The sequence below is a fragment of the Drosophila rhopaloa genome, unplaced genomic scaffold, assembly GCF_018152115.1.
Source record: "Drosophila rhopaloa isolate 14029-0021.01 unplaced genomic scaffold, ASM1815211v1 contig_3, whole genome shotgun sequence".
NCBI classification, from domain to species: Eukaryota; Metazoa; Arthropoda; class Insecta; order Diptera; family Drosophilidae; genus Drosophila; species Drosophila rhopaloa.
The window spans coordinates 15,233,499-15,253,486 of record NW_025335123.1 but is presented as its reverse complement, the minus strand read 5'-3'; the positions used below and the strand labels follow the sequence as shown (position 1 = coordinate 15,253,486).

The 19,988-nt window shown below is 42.5% G+C and overlaps 1 protein-coding gene across 2 annotated transcripts; it reads left to right on the top strand.

The window, feature by feature from the left end:
- Positions 1-227: 227 nt before the first annotated feature.
- LOC108047118 (homeobox protein vnd) lies at positions 228-19,354 on the top strand. 2 transcript variants are annotated; one of them, XM_017127199.2, is made up of 3 exons: positions 228-1,000; positions 14,069-14,766; positions 17,342-19,354. In XM_017127199.2, the coding sequence occupies exons 1-3, from the start codon at positions 882-884 to the stop codon at positions 18,304-18,306; spliced, it is 1,782 nt and encodes a 593-aa protein (XP_016982688.1). In that variant the 5' UTR covers positions 228-881; the 3' UTR covers positions 18,307-19,354. The 2 variants fall into 2 exon arrangements, with proteins under 2 accessions (XP_016982688.1, XP_016982689.1); XM_017127200.2 differs by lacking the exon at positions 228-1,000 and adding an exon at positions 11,194-11,817.
- The last annotated feature ends 634 nt before the right edge of the window (positions 19,355-19,988 follow it).

Sequence of the window (19,988 nt, the reverse complement as noted above, 5' to 3'; positions counted from 1 at the left end):
TATTTGTTCAACTCGGCTGCCTTCGCCGCTCTCCTGTGCACTGCGTGCGTTTTGTTTAATACCTATTTGACTTTAATAAGTGATTGTTGTACCGTTGCGCCACTCCAATCCACAACTCTGATTCTCCGATACCCCGGTTCTCCGATTCTCCGTTTCTCCGGTTCTCCGAATCTCCGATTCTCGACGGATCCATCGGGTGTCGAGGGCTTCTGGCGGCGGTTCCTGGTTTCCCGGTTTGTTCCATTGGCAGTACGCCAACGCCAGTTGGCACCTTTCGACGTGGAGTCGCTAAAGCCACTCGATCGCAGCGATATCGCCTCTGTTAGAGCGAGAGATCCGGAGTGTTGCCAATGGAGCAAGCGAGATAGGGACAACAAACGGACGCTCTCTTTTCGCGGACAGATTGTTTTTGTTAGCCGACGACGTTTTTATGGCTTATTGAAATCGACCAGCGGCAGTCAAAAAGCGCGCGCTACGCCTGCCACAACCTCGCCAATTCGATCCGGCTTCTATATCTCTGCTATATATCGGAAAATGTAGCTCTCGATCGAGTGCAGTTGACTAGTAATATCCCAATAAATCACGCCTCCGACGCCTAATTGCCGTACACCAGTGTACACACCAATTAAAAAGTGATCGCGCATTAAAAACCCATTCGAGTGCAAATAATTCGTCGACAAATAGTTCATTAAATAATTCATTAAATGTGAAACCCCCCCGCAAGTCAACTAACCTAAACAACCACCACCCCCGCCCAATTTCTAGTAAACACTTTTTTTTTGCTGTTCAGTTTCTGTTACTGTAACACTGTTACATTTTCGGTTGCCATTTTCCTCGATTTTCCCAACGGTTCAGATTTTCCGCACGCGAGAGCCTTAATTATGAGCAATTATAATCCGAATTGCGGTTACTTCGAGGATTGCAGCTACTACACGAACAACGTGTACCAACAGGATTATTGCATGCAGCCGGATTACGAGTACAACAAGCATGTCTACGAGTAAGTACAGCCCAAAGTCACGGCCCGAAATCAGAAATCAGAAATCGGAAAATCGGCCGTCGGCAAATGGGCAAAGTCACTCAACTGTCACAATTAAATTGTAAAAGGGATAAGGGGCCGTGGAATATGACTTGACAGGGATCTAAATGGAGCATTTGATGCTTCACCAATGCAAGCAAATCATCTGTTTACTGGTTTAATTCATAATCTCAATGTAAGAGATATGAGATGTTTCAAAATATATAATATATTTTTTAAAATAATGAAAGTTAAGTGGAATAAATCGTTGTGTTATAGAAGAAATTAAAATATATACAATTATTGTTGACCAAGGTCGATACCAAAACCAACATAATCAAAATAATACATATTTAAAGTGGATAGGTTTTCTAAGGAATTTTTATTTTTATTTTAAATAAATATATATATTTAAATTAATAAACTACATATTGCATATATGTACAAGAAAGATTTATTAAATGCTGAAATCTGAACTAGCAACTACGAAAACCAACTAAATTATATACATGCTTAAGAGCTTAAGTAATAATAGAATTTTATTAGAAGTGGCTCTTTGAAGACAACATTTAACAAGCATTAAATTTTCCACTCTTCAAAGATCACTCGAAGAACATTCATTCATTAAACCTGTTATCAGTCAATGGATCATAGTCTTTTTTTTTGGGACTTCAAGTACATTGTCGTGGTTTGAATCTGACGTTCACAGTTCACAATCTTTCATTCACAATCGTCAGACTTTAATGGTATCATGAGATTGCAAATAGAAGGCATTTCAAAAATATATTGTACTTAGGCAACATAACATCAAATTTATTGAGTCTTAAGTAACTAGTTAGGGTTAATCATCTATGCAATTAAAACTCATTTAAATGTATACCTTTTTTAAGGCTTAGTGGACCAATGATTTGTTTTATATAGCCAAACATATGTGATCGCAATGATCCATAACTAAATGTTCTTGGCCATTCTGTATTGATCATTCAGAGGATTGCAGGTACTTATGCGCACCTGCAAAGAAGTGTCACAATATTTCCTGGAAATCGATGAGGCAATTAAAAACAATTTGATTTAAAATCAGCTAAGAAAACACAAACCGGGGCTAAGAAAACACCGGCCAGAGCAAAAGAGAAATATAAATAGGAATGGAAATAGAAAGGAGCAGGATCAGGGCACGTCGCATTAACATTTAATGGCATAACATAATGAAATTGTATTGGCTACCGAACCGGATCGAAACGAGGTCCGTTTTGGGCTAAGTCCCTGATTTTCGCACACACCTAAGCCAATGTTACGGCATTGTGAATGACCGGGGAGATGGGGATTCATATTCATCCGCCGGCGGAACTGACTGACTGGTCGGTAAGCCGAGGCCAAAAAGGTGTCGGAATAACAGTACTATGTGGCACATATAGCAATAGGGCATGTAGCATACACCATATAGCATATTACACACCCAGACCAACGAAAAACCAAGACCCGAGTGCAATACAATGCGCATTATTTCCACTTTGTCACCTTTCCCGTCGGCGGGGTTTTTGAAAAACCAAAACACATGTTTAGTGAAATCGCCTGGAAAATCACACAAACAGGAGAAAACGAGGCAAGCGACTGCGACTGTAACTGCAACTGCGACAGGCAAAATTTGGGTTTAATTGGGTTTGTCCATAATCGTTGCATCGAACCCTCGGATAATCCGGGATAATGCTGTTTGCCAAATAAAACCAATTCCATTTATTTGTGCTTTATGTCATGTGTGTGAGGTTCGAGTTTCGGAGGTTCGGAGGTTCGAGGTTCAGTTCATTGATGGAATCGGAGGATCTTACAACAAGCAGCCAGTGCTTTGTCCCGATTTCAATCTTGGAATTTCCCTGCGGTAGCAATTGCTGCTCCATATGGCAGGTTGGGTTTTCCTTCAGTTTTGCGAAACCCCTTTCTTTTTGGAGTGGGCTAAACTTGAAGGACAACGGAACGCGGACACGCTACACTTGTCTCCCTGAAATATGAAGTTCGAAAAAATAATTTCATTTGAACGCAGTCAGTCCCCAAACGCAAGTCACTCAAGTTGAACGTACTCCAGAAGAACACAAAAAAAAATATAATAATAATAATAAAAAAACATATATATATGGCCGGGTAAAATCAAAAAAAAAAAAAATAAAATAAAAGTTGAAAGCTTCAAATGCCTGGGAATGTGTGCACATGTCCGCGACGACGGCGACGACCGATGAGCCAGGAAGTAAACAAAGCCCGAACCCACAGGAAAAAATTCAGACAAATCGTGACGGACATATGCGACTTGCGAATCTCCTGTATAACATTGAAACCGAAGTTTTATCTACGATTAAATACCAGTATCTCCCTTTACCCACAATCTTAGTTATTTTATTTATTCCGTTAGCATTAAAGATATATTCTGTCTTATAAACAAGCACAAAAGATTTGTTGGTGTGTTGGGCACTGGAAAGTCGACTATGCCCAAAAGGGATTCCTTCAAATGAGTTCAATTTGGGACCCTCACTTTGCGATAATTTGTGTTTATGTTTCTTCTGCATTTTTTTCGATTTTTGTTCCTCAAATATTAATTTCAAGTCCTGGCTCACTAACAGGGTTGTCACACCATAAAACAAAGCTTTATAAATATTTAACAATAAGTTATTGATATGCTAATAAATAAAAGAATTAAAAGGTTATACTTTTACTTATTAAAGATTGCTTTCCCAAATATGAATGGTCCAAAAAGAAAACTTATATAATACTAATAAATGTTTAACTGATCATTAAAATAAATTATGGATACTGTAATCAATAAAAGGGCTTTAATAGTAAATATATAAATAAATGGGCATAAAATATTAAATGTTTATATAGGAACATTATTTACTGAGAAGCTTTTCACTTAACATTTTTTCTCAAATTTAATGGGTATTAGTTAATACGATGTTTTACTAAATAAAATCTATGTATGTTTGTAATGCTCGACCACTCTGGCTGGTTGGTTTCCATGTCTTCGTTTAGGAAACTGTCACCCGCCGAATAAAAGGAAAGTTTTTCACCTTTTTTCGCTTAAACGGCGCTGTCAAAGCGACGGCCACTTGCCAGGAAAATGCGATGAGGAGGTGGCGCATAAAGTGGGAGTTGGAAAAGTAATAAATGTGGGTGTATCGTGGACAAAGAGTGGCTGTCTCTGCATGTCAGCTCCATTGTCATAAAAACCTAGGGAATATATATATATATATATATATGTGTATATATATAGTCATAGTTTTTTACAACGGCTAGAAATTGATACATTTCACAATTTTGTTGCAGTTGCAGTTTCAGTTTGTCGGGGGACGCGTGACTTTGTGACATTTAATGCCAGTTTGTCAGCCGGTTTTGTCAACGGCATCGCATGTGCTATATAGGCTATGCGGATGCGAAAATAACACAATGAAATTTGCATCCGCGACAGCCATAAGCCCATTCCCATTCCGAATCCAAAAAAAAAGGAGCCCCGAATCCGTTTTGATGGGCCTATAATGAAGCATGTGATTGCCTGAAGTGTCACGGACAAGAGTGCAGGGGCGGAACGCGGGGTCTCAAGTTGTTTTTGGCACAGTTCGAATGGGACACGAGATTGCACAGATACTTGGAAATGCCCATGCCATAGTTGTGTATATATATTCGATATTATTTTGTAATTTAAATGGCTTTTATTCTGCCTAATTTATATTTCATCGTTTCTATTTAGGGCAACACATGGTCCAATAAACAAAATGAATCGGGTTACATACTAAATATAAGTAGATAGTATTGTGTATCAGTAACACCCATTCAGATATAGATATATACATATACATATTCAATTCAACTTAATTATAATTAAGCAGCTTCTCTGTTCACCATTGCTACATTTTTTAAATCCATCTTAATGATTAGCCGACGGTCGACCAAGGGAATCCTCCTTACTATCCACTGATTGCAGCTCAAATGGGATAGTAATAGATGGGATCCTACAATGACCACCACAAATGGGCAAGGTGATGTTCGAAAAAATGAAATTAGGGAACAAAACAATGCGGAACAAAGCGGTGAAATGGCCATTCCGCACGCTGGGCCATTCATGAAAATATGCCATTTGAAGCGGGAATCGCCTTGGCATTTGGAATAAATTGCGAATGAATCGGCTTGGACGACTGGACGTCCTGGTTGTCCTGCTTGTCCTGCTGCCCCCCAGCTGTGAAGGAAGTAGGAAGTGTGCAGAGGAAGTTGGCCGCACTGAACCCAGTTGACCAACTGACCCGGCAACTCCCGCACAGTGGGATGCGCAGCTCAAAAAAGCGAGTGACTGGAAAGACCAGGACAGGCAGTCGGGAAACCCATTTGTCAAGTTACGGGGCGCTACTCACCGATCCTCACAGCTGCACAAAAGATACAGATACGAACACAGATGCGGATGCAGATACAGATACAATAGCGGGACGCAATGCCTTTCATCCTTTTTTATTAGTCAATGAGCTGCTGAATGATCCAACCTCTCCTGAAATTATTGAAAGACGAAGATGGACAGAGAAACATAAAACAAGATTCCAAGTATTTCTTTCCTATTTGATTTGTTTCATTATTTAAGCTGATAAACGGAAGTGATGATAGCCATGATGATTTAGTCTATAGTTTAAGCTTATCAATGTATTTTATGACTAGATAGTATCAAAGTAAAGTTTTTATTGACTTCTTTTTAATATATTAAACCTTATGGATTGTTAAACTGATACCTCCTTGATGACACGCCTTTTAAGCGATCCCCTAAGATAAAGTAAAATAGCTGAAGGATACTGATTTTCTCTAAGCTGACTTAAGCCACTGATGGATTGCTCTAACAAGAAACAAAGAAAGCGAGAGAAATCGACTTGGGATTGACTTCTGAATGCAAATCTCCTACTTTCGATCATTAGGGATCACGAGCCACCCCAAAAAAAAATTGGAAAAACAGACGAGGCAAGCCAAACGATCAACCCGAATGAAAACCAAACAGATACCCAGCTGTATTTGCCCAGATACGAGTACATTCGCATCTTGAAGATCCTTTTTTGACTTTTGTCCTGCATGGGCAACGCCTTCTTGTTAGTATCCATCCCCTTACATAATGTATTTGGCAACAGAGCAAACAAATTACCCGGAATCAATAGAGCAGAAGCCAGATACACGATCACGCCAGAACAACTGACCAGAGGACAAAACCTCTAAAGATCAATCGGATGGTAATGGGGTGGGGATATATTTACACTGAGAGAAGAAATATTTAATAAATAAAAGTAACATCTAGGATTTTACATTCTAAAATACTTGTCTGGTTTTCAATTACATGCTCACTTCAATTACTAAATATCTGTTGGAATATATTTAATTTGATTTATAATAAAATGTTGGTCTAAATATAAATATATATATACTTCAAAGTCAATCATTGTGGATTTTAATATAAACTAATAAAAATATGATAGCCCATTAAATACCTTTAACTCTTTAAAATACATTTGATTTGGGCACAGCCAATATAAGAGTTATGATGTAATAGTAGTTTCTATGAACAACTTTTATCCCCAGAAATGTCTTAAAAAGAACACATACTTAAGTCATAAACTTATGTTTTTAAACACTTTTTCTCCTTGTGCACATAGGTGGATGATGCATTTCCGCCGGGAAAACTCTATAGATTCTCTTTGGAAAATTCGTTTTTACTTTTCTTTTTTTTTTTTTTGGGTAAATCACTTCCGCGCAACGAATCGGAGACCCGAAATTGTCATGGCCGTCAATTGACAACACGAGCGGGCCAAAATCAGTGGTGAGAAGGGGGGAGGGGGAGGGAGCTGTAGAGGGTCAAAAGGGAGTATAAAGGCAGAACCGGAAGGTAAATTAAAATGGATGACAATGGGATGAGCGGAAGGGAGGGGGGTGAGGAACGAGGGGCGAGGGGCTGCAGCCAAACGAGAATTGAATGAATGACTGAATGAATGGGTGTGAATAAGTGCGAGTGTGAGTGTCTGTGTGAATGGGCTCGAGTGTGCAGATGTGTGTGTGTGTGTGAGTGTGTGGCACGCTGCTTGAGGCTGCTGCAACATGGCCGCCTAATTGTATCCGCGTTAAGCAAACACCTTTTGCCAAATATCTCGATTTTTTACGCCTGGCAAGGCGTTTAATTGGGGTTGTTATACTCAAAGGACCCTGCACACACATACACACACATATACATATACACATATCGCATATATCCCGGGGATTGTCGCGCGGTTTTGGCCTGCGATTAACAAGGACGATTTGTGACATCCAACATACTTTATTGCATTCGAATGCGAGTGGAATGGCTGTGTTGTTGTTGTGCATCCATCGGATGCGGATGGGCGATTGTCACACTTCAAATCGCATTGCCAACGGCCAGCTGCCTCCGTTTGTGATCCCGATTCCGATCCTGGCACTCCATTACGAAGAGTCCTCGATGGCGACACGAGGACCATACCAATAATTAGTAGTGCTTTTGTTGGGTTGAGGGAAATATCCTTGATTTTTAGACTTTGGCGTTACATAATTATTCCGCATTTTCATGCTTTAAAGTAGTAGCCCACAAATATAGAATATCCATTTGCTTGATACTTTTGAATTAAATGCTTATTAATTATTACTATACTCTAATGAAAAGCCAAGCCATTTCTTGTTGTTTTAAAATTACTTTTCTTGGCATTTTTTAATAGGAAAAAATCTGTTACAAAATAGTTTTTTGAATGATGCAAATGAATTGTTAAAAACAAAAAAAGTTGTTTACAGATTTCAAATTTGCTTATACCAACAATTGGTTTAGTGAACGAATGTATTGCATTGGGGACTCAATGTCCTTTGACCAAGTTAAGAGAAAAAATTCGATAATAAAGTAATTCACCGTTTATATCGTCTTAAACAGGACTATTCCATAAAAATGATATATATGAATTGAAAATTCGTTTAAAAGTGTCTGTCGGAATTCAAGTAACGGTCAAACCATTTAGAAGCCATCAAAAAAGAAACCCTCTTTCAATTTTTAATAAGCCCAAACACCATTTATTCATGTTTCGTTTCAAATAACCCTTTGTTCCCCGTTGATCCCTCGCCCATTGCTATGCAAATAGATTGAAAACTAATTCAGGAAAATAAAAATAAACTATAGGAATGCCAAAATCCCTGAAAGCCATACAGAAGGACGACAAGGACGAGAGCTGCAATTGAAGTTGTCTCTACTTAGAGCCCAAATAGAAATAAACACAAACAAAGTAGTTTGAAGTACGGGAAAAAACACAGCAGAGGCAAAAATAAATAAATATACAAATAAAAGAGCGAGGACAATAAAAACAAACGAGTTTTTGTGCGAGAATCGAATTGAATTCGTGTGTAAATTTGAATGCCAGCGCACTACACAGCTACACAGATACAGATACAGATACAGTATCCATGAGATACTTAAACTTCCTGCGGAAGCTAAACTATAACAACAACAGCGACGCAGGCAGAGGTTTTTACTTTGTTATTAAATGCAACATCATCATTAAGCCCAATAACAATGGCCAACATACAGACGGGGAAAAATGGGCGTGCGCACTGTTGGGAAATTTCCCAGCAAAAGTCCTTCGGCACAACGAGAATTTCCCAAACATGCGCATCAGCATTCCGTACATATAGCTCTACCGCTCGCACACTTTACCGATTGGTCGGGCGGCCATGACGCGCCCACCGGGGCAGTGACGTCGACGGCGGCAGAGGGTATTACAACTAAAAACTCTCCCCATTCCCATTCCCATTTCCATTCCCATTCCCGTTCCCATTCACCATCTCCATTCTCGCACAGGGATTGATGGTGTGAACGTCATGAGCGACAATGGAGTGCCCACTTTCACGCAGGGCCGTTGGGTGTAATGGGTTTAGTGGGCGTAGTGGGTGTGGCAGGAGTACCGGCTCCATAAAGGACCCTCCATTATACATTATATACCCCCCATATTTATATAGATGGCAGCCCAACACGCCATGTAAGATTTTCCCTTTTTTTTCAATTGTCCTGTGTGGGGGGGGGGGCTATATGACTGTCCCCCAGGTTAGCTTAATGTTCGTGTTGATTATGTATTTTCCTATATATTTTTGTTTGCTCCCTAGCCTGCTCATTCTTTTTTCTTTTCGCCAAACCCCTACCTAAGTGCCTGGGTGTGTCCTTAGAGAGGTGGGCGCCATGTATTGGCATGTGAAGAATGTGAGCTAATCATGGGTTAGCTTATGAAATCGAAATTCAAATTGCACGAACAGCAAAGCCATCCTTGTATATAAGGACCCTTCTTTAGCGTCCAAGTGCTCTGTAACAGTTCCGTTACACGCAAGAAATTGGATTCCGAAAAAGTGAACCATAAAATAAACAGAAAGCCAGAGCATACCACTAACATGGTTATGGAATAGAGAACTTTTACAATAATAAACTTTTTATAACCGAAGTACTACATATGATACGATACTTAAAGCGTGGGTTTGAGATTAAGCATTTTTTACATACTTTGTAAGACTGCCTAGTATTATTAATTAGTAAAGTGCTTCTTTGATTGAAGACATTTTGTTCTATCTATTAAAAGTTACTAAAAAGTATTGAAAATGACCTCTTTTCTTTTTCTATTACTTTAACCTTATTTTCTTTTCCATAATTTTAATGTGTTACTAACTTTAAGGACCTTTTTCTGTATTCCATATAATGATTATATAGAAATTAAGAATAGATTTGACAAAAAACATGAAATTGTTGACATTTTTACCCCGACGAATCATTTCAAAGGATCTATAAAAATGTTAACAAATATTAAAAGAATAAAACTTCTCCAAGGAATTAGATTTTATTTGAATCCTAATGAGATCCTCTGGGCTTTAATGATGTCTACGACATATGCCATTGGTTTTCCTTTTTGGCATTTAGGTGCCTAAATTGTATCTCTAATTGCCATGTTTGAATAGGTTACAATAGTAATCCCCAGCAAATCTTCCTTATCGCCCATGCCACTCAAAAGGTTGATATCTCCATATGATGATATCATATCGAGACCCGACCACAAGCACATGTCCTTTAGTGGCACCGTCGTCGTGAGTCGGTGGCAAGTATGTAGTTGCCAGGTCCAGAGGGGCTCAGTTGTAGAGCGATGATAATGATAAATACAAAATAATGACGCGGCGATTGTTGACAACATCAAGTGCAACCGAGCGGGACGGGAGAACCAGAAGCCCAGCGTCCAGAATCCAGAATACAGAATACACAGAGTCCCAATCCGGACTGAAGATGGTGATGGTATATCTCATACCTAAGGAGGTTCTCGAGGCGCTACAATGGCCCTCACACACACGCATGCACAGACTCACTCACACACACGCATATACACACTCTCACTCAAGTGGCACTCTTGAGAGCGGCCGAGAGAGCAACAGGAGAGAGTTAGAGCGGGACGGCCTGACGGCACAAGGACTCGGATTGTGCATCCCGCTCTGGCGGCGAATGGTGGTTGTTTTCCTCGGTGGTTGAATGGGCCACTCACATTGTAGCCGTATCCTTGTTGAAAAGGACATGAGAAGCCACTTAGCGCGCCCAACAAAGCCGAGAGTCTCTCCAGTTTGTATGTGTGCGCATATCGGTGTATCCGAGTATCTGTGTATCGGTGTATCCGTGTATCCGTGTATCCGTGCGCTATGTACCCAATGGCAGAGGGATGCAGATATGCAGCACCAGCAAAAGAACCAGCACCACATACATAGAGATACAGATACCCAAAGACACCCCGAACGGACGACCTGGTACTTTTCTGCCGTTGGCTGTTGCGACTTGGACTCGTGTCGAGTTCTTGATGCCTCGTTAGTTGTTGATGACACTTCAGTTTGGAACGTTTAGAGTGCGCTGCTCCGCGGATCCTTACAACTTCAAATCGAGAATCGTGAATCGTGAATCGAGTATCGCGACCCTTGAACTACCGAACTTTCCTGTTGATAAACTAAACGAAACTGAACCGAACTATGCCTGCAAATTGAGCTAGCCCTCGCTAGGATAAGGATACCAAGTTGAACAGTGCTTGTGCTTGTACCAATAATATATTTTTTTGTCGTGCTCCGATTTATCGAAAAAGCTCCAAAGTGGCGGAGAAACGCAAAAGTCCGCCCACGCCGCCGCCCGCGTCGCAGCGTCGCAAGTCGAACAGTGGCTCACCGATCTCGCCCAGCGACATGACCACCTCGACGTCCTTGGAGCGGACTCCCTCGAAGCGGGAGCGGGACCGCGAGCGGGACAATAGCAGCGGTCTAGGCAGCGCCGGCAGCTTGCCCGCCTCCCCGCAAAGTGCGATCACCGTGAGTCCCTCCTCCCCAGCCACGCCCAAGCGCCCGCTGCGCACCTCCACGCCCTCGCTGGAGCGGGAAAAGGAGCGGGAGAGGGAGAGGGAGCGGGAAAGGGAGCGTGAGCGGGATCGCGAGGAGCGGGACAGAGATCGCGAGCGATCCGCCAAGGTCTTCAGCACCGCCAGCACCACCGTGCCCACGAACACCAGCTCCAGTTCCGGACTGGCGCCGGAGCAGCTGCGCATTCCGACGGGCGCGGCGGCCTTCAGCGGATTCCCAGGACTCCATAGCATGAGCAGCCTGATGGTGCCGTCGTCGGCGGCAGTGGCCGCCGCTGCAGCCGCCCCCTTCCTGCCCTGGTCGCCCATCCTGCTGCCGCCGTGGAGCCACGCCCTCCTGCCAGCCGCCTTCTATCCGGCGGCCCTGCGAAACGCTCTGCCCGGGTAAGCACTTGGATTCGGATTGGGGGAATGGATAGTGGATTGGGAGATACGAATTATTCGGAGCGGGATACGGGTTACGGGATACCTTCTCTAATCAGCAATCCGACAATATCTTTGTTTGAACTCTAGAGATTTAATATCATTATCAGCATTTCCAAACATTTTATAAAATAAAAATATACAGATTTAGTGAGTCTATCTAAAACAGGCTTCGTTTTAGTTTAACATCTTTCCTTAAAGAAAAATCCATGAACCTCAATCTGCATACATATCTCATTTGTTGGTAAACTCTAAAATCATTATGACATTCTTATCTAATCACCAACAGATATTAAAACTATTATTTATTTAAAAGCTTAATCGCTCACTTTTTTTAGATCTTTAAAAATTATAATGTCTTCCCAATTTTTAAAACATTCTTGTATGTTAAATATTTAAGTTATTTTAGGCATGTTCTAAATTTCAAAAGGCTTGCCAACACTCCAATTTCAAAACATTCTGACATGTCTTACAGTACTTGATTTACTCAACAGATAAAACACTTAATGTTACTTTTTTTTTGGAAAATGATCTATGTATTATTTACAACCCTGGATATTAATTGAGTGGTGTTAACTTTCTAAAAGCATACCTTTAATAATCATCAATGGGTTTGTTGAAATGAGTGATAGAAATTTAAGACAGATAAGATGTGTAGATAGCCAAATCGGTGTGATATCATCCGAATTTCTTTCAAGTCCAGTCCTAAGCTGCAATCGGCCATCGCCTAAGCTCCGACTCAAAATCAAGATCACACCCCTGCGAGCCCCTGCCTCCGAATCAGGACTTGTCCGGCTAATCCTGGAGGCCACTTGCTAAAAATTAACCAGATCCTGCTGAGCATGCAGATACACGATACACGAAGACGTAATTCCCCCGTCTCTGCGATCTGGCAAGTACTCAAGGTCCTGGCGATTGGCGGTTGGGAAATTCTGGCTTGTTGTTTCGGGCCTGGCTTAGAAATTCCCGTAGGTGAGTGGCAGGAAAACCCCAATCGGCGGCGACATGTGTGCGACAGACTCGGGACTGCGATACCTTCACAGATCCTGGCGTCACACTGTCTGGCAATGGGAATTCCGCACAGGACGACGGGGAATGCCCGTGTGTGTATGCCCGTAGCGTGGGAAATTCGCGAGTCGGGGTGTTTGGGAAAACTCGAGTTGGGAAAACCGGAAGCAGACGAACTTGCGCCAACATGTGGCACGACCTGTTTCGACCTGGCCAACGTTCGTCCCATCCCGTTTTAACTGACCTGACCTGACCCGAACAGGTAGTGCCCATCGATCGGCAATCTGAGCGGATTTGCGTTTAATTGTTGATGGTATTAGGAAAATCAAAACTCGGGTTCTGCCGTGGACTAGGTGTCAATAATCCAGCGATTTGCGTGCCCTTAATCGAAGTTAATTCCGGGGGAAAGGTGCGAGTTGGGTTCTAAAGGATATAGATAAAGGATATATCTGTAAGATGCACAACCCCCTCCCCCTGCTTCTCCTTCGATGGGCAAGTGCGAAAATCTGTGAAAGTCAGAGCGCGGCAGGTAGAACAGGTAGTTTTCCCCTGCATTGGCACTGCATATCCTTGCCAAAGGACCTTCCTTTGTGGCATCTTCCGGCCATTCATAAGATCGACACCGGATGTCGCTGCAATGAGCGTGAAATGTTAAACAGGATGACAATCTTTCTGAAGCCTTTTTTCAAGTCTTCTCTATATTGTGGGAGTCATTAATCACACAATTCTGTGCCCATTTGTCGGGGGCAATTAATAAACTATTCAAAAATGGGTGTCAAAATTATCACAGTTCTTATTCTTGAGAAGTATGATAAGGATTTATATTGTATAATTAAAATTGGGGAATCCCGTTTTGAATTCGATCTTGGTAATTTCAGAAAATAAATGTATATTTTTATGTACTTCTAATATTATGATTAAGAAGTCCAAACCAAAGTCTAATCTTTTGTTATTTCCTAAAATAAATATTTCCTAAATTATACTATATTAAATACCCAAAAATGGAATTTAAAAATACTTTTTTAAATGTCAACACTTCTTTAAGTAGACTTTGCAGTTTAACTCTTAGTTTTTTGAAATGCCGGATAAAGTTCAGGGGTAAAATGAAATAAATAAATTAACATTTTATACTTTTGAATTTAAGTATTGTTCCTTGATTAGCTTATTCAATTGGTTAACCCAGAATTTGTTACTTATCTTGCAGCTTGTTTGATGCGAAGGTGCCATCGTCGCAGCGCTCCGGCTTCCACATATCGGACATCCTGAATCTGGAGGGATCCGAGCTGAAGAACGCCGCTGCCGCCGCCGCCGCAGCTGCGCAGCATGGCAGTGATCTGAGCCACCACTCGACCAGTGAGTCCACCAATGGACATGGCGGTCAGGGACCACATGCCACGCCCTCGGCCCTCTCGCCCACGCCCGCCGGCGGTTCGGTGGACGAGCACCACAACGGCAGTGGGTCGGGAGCGGGAACGGGTTCGGGTTCGGGAGCGGATCACCACAGCACCACCGAACACCATGCATCCCAGCATCCGGCACAGCCGAGTCATCCACAGCAACAGCAGCACCCACATCACCCGCACCACCAGCAGCAGCAGCAGCACCACCACCTCCACCAGCAGAACCCGCACCACCAGCAGGCGGTGGCCCCACTCCCACTGGCGCACCACCAAAGTGGCGATGCCCAGAGCCACGCCCACGCCAACGCCGCCGCCGCCCACCTGCTGGCCAGCCACAATGCTGCGGCCGCTGCAGCGGTGGCCGCCGGCCAATACCTGCCCAATCTGCCCAAGAACTTCCCGGGGAGCTTCGGGGACGAGATGTCCTCGTACCACCACATGGCCCAGACCATGCTCCAGCACACGGGCAGGAGTGCGTGGATCAAGGAGAACGAGCTATATGGTGAGTGCACATTCGGGACATATGGGGTCTTAAATGATGGGGATACATAGATACATGGAATAGGGTTAAGGGGTTTAACGATATAACGTAAAGTTACAAATTGAAAAGATAAAATCCCAAATCTAATGTTGCTGCCAATTGATGGTAACTTATACATCACAATTACTTTGTATTAGAAAGTTCAGCCTACGGAATCAGTAGTATCTAATGATAATATAGTCCAAAGATCCAATAATGATCTTGATCTAGAATCTTAATCTTGGGCTGTTCCTATGATATATGGGATATATGATCCTATGATATGTTATCTCAAGATATATGATCCTAAGTCTTAAATATTTGTGACGCTCCTTCAATTCATATGATCCCAAGTCTAATGTTAGAGTAAGCCATCAAAATAAACTTATTAATGGGCCATGGAAAAATCCCTTGAAAGGATTTCCGAGTTTTCCGACTGCCTTCGACTGCATTTAACCCCCGATTAACTGGCCGACTAATAATATTGTTCCGTAATTGCCCACTCACTGCTCACTCCTTCAAAAAGTTCGATGAGGCAGTCGAGCGATGAGGCAGCTGTGTTTGCATACCCCGCGGATTCGGCAGGATTCAGGTGCTCCCAGGGAGTGACGAGCCATGTCTGATCCTGACCCTGCCGTTTCAGTTTTTTGTTTTTTGTTTTTTTTACTTTTCACTTTTTCATTGGCAGTTTAGTGCGGATCGAAATGGGCCGTCTATAACTTCATTTCGAGGGGGTGGGCTTCCCCTTTAATCTTGACTAATAGTTTGTATGCGCTTCACACTTGAGGATTAGCTTTGTTGTTGCTGTTGCTGTTGTTGCCGTCGTCCTTCGTGTCCTTCGGCCAGGACATTCAATCGCTGGCCCCGTTCAATCGCTCCTTGTTGTTGCGGCCCAAACATTTCTCGTCCTGGAAATTTATGGCACGCACTTCCGCCTCGTCCCTCTCCTCTTTTTTTTTTATTATTCCTTTTTTGTTTAGCTACAAATTATAATTGCTGCCCGCTTGCCGTTTTTTTTTTCTTGTCTGCTCTTTTTTTTTGGGAATTTTCACAGCTGTGAAGGAGTCGAGGAGGAGTCGTTTTGATTATATTAAGTTATTAATTTGTTGAGTTGTCATGGTGAGCGGATGGGTTCTTTTTTTGTGTGTGTGTGGCAGGGCAACTGCAACCAAGTCGGCGATTTGAGGAGGGGCCTAATGGATGAGCATTAGCAGCTCCTAAGGCCTTGGATTCTTTGTTTAGTCAATGGGACACTGAGGGAAATTCGAACTAAAATATAGGGAGCCCACAAATAATAAATAAAAACCTTTAAACTAACCCGTTGAAGATAACAAGTTTAATTTACAAAATCGTTGAAGATAAAAGGTTTAATTTACAAAATCTGTTATTTCTCATTTTTATTTTTTGTTAAGTAAAATTGTTTAGTATTCATCAATTGACATAATTTTTACCTTTTATAATATTTTTATATAATTTTAGATACTCTAGAATAGTCCCAAATAGTCTCTTAATTCCACTCACCTTTTTTTTTGAGATAAAAGTCCTTGTAATGGATTTTCTCTCATGAATACTCTTACATTTTCCTTGGGGGCCTTTTGCGGTTGCCATGATCCCGCCCTAGAATATCATATAATGCCACGCCCAGCGATAAATCACTATCTGCTGGAAGCCTGGAAACTCCATCCAAAGTGGGCGAACCGGAAGAGCCCCGACTGCCATTGATGTGTTTGAGGTTTGGCTTTTGTGTCGTCCTTTCATTAGCATCCTGGTTCCTCGTTTTTAGTACAGGCCCGAAGGTCAGCAGTCAGCATTCGGTCGACGGGAGATCGGGGCGATCATTCCCAGGTAGACGACGAGGGAATACCTTACCACCCTATACATGCACATGTATATACCATATATACGATCTCCGCCTAATTGACGTTATTAGGGTGAAACTCCTAGGGGAAGGGGAAGGGAAATGGGCAGGGGCAGGGGGTTGATTTGACACTATAGACACCATATAGAGTGCATACATCTGGCATTTGGCATTCGGATCGTATCGACCACAGCCTCATGTCGCGCCTAATCCAATTGCCATAGTTGCCATCCTGACTTTCCCCTTTTCCCTTGCATTTCTGCTCGATCATTTCGATGCGAAGAGGGGTGTGTCGGTGCATTAATTTACGGCCAAAAAGGTATTTCAATTGCTGACAAATTCCCACCCAACTCTCTCTAGTCGCCTTTGTATCTTTTTTTTTGAGCTGTCCATAGTTGGAAAACCAAACAAATTGATGGCATTCGGGCGCCTAAGTGAACAAAAATGATGTTTATGGAGTTTTAGTAAACGATTTATTGTCCTCATAAAAGGGTATTAGATATTTTATTGATATTTTTATTATGAGCCAGATATGAAGCGTTTTTAAAGATGTGACAAATTGCAGGGATATGCAAGGGAATACCAATAAACTCTTCGATTATTAACTCTTCAATATTAAAAAAAAACAACAAAAAAAAAATTATCCATAATTGGCCATCTCTCTATAACGAAAAATCCTATCTTTTTTTGTGATTTCAGGAACCCAGCAGCCAGCCAGTCCGGATAGCACTTCCCCGGTGACCTCGGAGGTATCGTACACCTACATCGGTTCCAATTGCCAGACATCGCCGGCACTTTCCGGCGATTACAAGAGCTACAGCCGATCGGCGGATAGCGATGCTCTGTCCGTGGGCGATGCCCTTCACACCCTCCATGGATCCTCGGCTCCTGGCGGTGGCGGTGGTCCCTCGGCGGCCCATGCCCTGCACAACAACAACAACAATACGACGAACAACAATAACAACAACAATAGCCTGAAACATGACGGCCTCAATGGTGGAAGCAGTGGCCACGACGACAGCCTCAACGAGGACGGCATCGAGGAGGACATCGACGATGTGGACGATGCCGATGGCAGTGGCGGTGGCGGTGGACACGGACCCGACGGTCTGCCCAACAAGAAGCGGAAGCGACGTGTCCTCTTCACCAAGGCACAGACCTACGAACTGGAGCGACGCTTCCGACAGCAGCGGTACTTGAGTGCCCCGGAGCGGGAGCACCTGGCCAGCCTCATCCGGCTGACACCGACGCAGGTGAAGATCTGGTTCCAGAACCATCGCTACAAGACGAAGCGTGCGCAGAACGAGAAGGGCTACGAGGGTCATCCGGGATTGCTGCATGGCCATGCCACCCATCCGCATCATCCGAGTGCACTGCCCTCGCCACGTCGTGTGGCCGTTCCGGTGCTGGTGAGGAATGGGAAACCCTGCCTGGGCGATGGCTCCAAATTGGGGGCCGATTGTGTGTCCGTCTCGTCAGCCACTGCCACCGCCATGCAGAATGCCGCCGCCGCCCATCATTTGGTGGCATTAAATGGGGCAGCGGCCTATCAGCATGCCGCTGCCGCCGCCGCCGGACTTCATGCCCACGCCCATGCCCACGCCCATGCCCATGCCCACGCCCATCCGCACGCCCACGCCCAGCGGGCGGCCTGGTGGCCCTAATATTGCTAGGATCTGATCTTCGCGGGCCTGGAGCCACTCGAATAGATAGTGGATAGATGACCCCTTGGTGCAATAAATCAGAGGCCAGGCCCCCCCCCCAAGATCCCCGAAGAAGCCAAATAAAATATATAAAAAAAGAAAAAACTAATAACAATGATACATAATTAAATCACAAATAGTTTGTAGTCTCACACACCGATTCCACCTTGAGTCATTCCTGTACATAATTTAGACGGCAAGAGCCCCAAAAATGATATACATTAAACTAGCCCCAAGACCTGAGCTCAAGAGCTAACAGGCCCACTTAGTCAGGGGTTACCTCTATATATACATAATGTCCATTCCTGAATACAACACAAATGCCATTGGCAAAAGAGACTAGGATAATTTAACTTCCGGCTTGTGATGGCCAATTCCTTTCTGATTATGTTATTTCGAAGTATCCAATTTAATGTCTAATTGTATTAGTCTCTATTGTCAGTGGCATTTAGGTCCCATGAAATCCCACATTTTTACTGCACTAAAGTTGATAATACTTATAAAATCTAGAACTAGAGAACATTTTTTTTATTTTTTTTCTACAACTAAGTCAAAACCCAAAGGAAAATTTTGTAAATATTTAAAAAAAAAAAAAAAGAACAATATGAAACTAAGATAATCCAAAAAGAAAAACTTATAAATGGCAATGCAACTAAATCTGTACTATATATATATATATATTATATATTAAAATCAAGCGTAATTAGTTTTCAAATTTTTTAGACAGAATTTAATGACCATTTTTTTTTGTATGAATACATATATAATATAGACACTTAGTCCTAACCGATATTTTTTTTCGTGTGTGTGCGTGTATAGCGAGTAAAAGAAAACTCTTTGAATTTATAGCAAGTAATGAGTTCATAAATGTTAACAAAAGACAAGGACAGAACGCTGACAGAGACAGAGACGGCAAATGTATTCAAGACAGAAAGCAAAGCGAAACAACACTACAAACTGCAAAATACATTTTAGAGATTTAATAAAAACCATTTACAAAAATTAAAAATAAAACGTTTTATTATTACTTTTGATTATGTAAGAACAACAAGTTTTAAGGGGTTTAGAATGTGAGTATTGAAAAATGTTATTGTTAAAAGAGTTACTGCCCTATGCACTTTATGGGATCGTAAATATGGCACCTCCCCGCATTTTGTGGGGTGCTAGTTTACGTATCGCTGGGGCGTATAAACATGTTGGACAAACCATAAATTTGGTCTTGATTATGGTTGTTAGCTACCGTTCTGCGATTGGCATCGTAATCCGTCCAGTTCGCTTGATTACGGCACCAAAACAATATTCGTTGGATCGTGAATCGGGAATGGGGGATCGGGAATGGGGGATCGAGGGATCGAGGGGGCTAGGCTGTAAAGCCAGTGGGTCCGTTTTCGATAAGGGGGCAACCAGACCCGGATGGAACTTAGGGTAATCATCGGACCTTAGCTCGGCTGGTCGATTAGCGAGCCATCAGGGGTATTATATGTACACAGCCATATACCGGCGGCAAATCAGTTGGGAAGATAGATATAGGCTGGGCGGTGGAGCAGATATCTCGCTGACACATTTGGCAAATAAAGAACTCGAAGTCAAGTAGAGGCGCTGGAGTATCTCATAAAATAAAACAAGTGCTATTCTAATAAACG

Bases quoted from the DNA above. Each gene is read 5' to 3' on its own strand.
- LOC108047118 (XM_017127200.2), top strand. From the start codon at position 11,264: ATGACCACCTCGACGTCCTTGGAGCGGACTCCCTCGAAGCGGGAGCGG. The intron at 11,818-14,068 runs GTAAGCACTTGG...CTTATCTTGCAG, and splicing joins CTGCGAAACGCTCTGCCCGG to CTTGTTTGATGCGAAGGTGC. The intron at 14,767-17,341 runs GTGAGTGCACAT...TTGTGATTTCAG, and splicing joins CAAGGAGAACGAGCTATATG to GAACCCAGCAGCCAGCCAGT.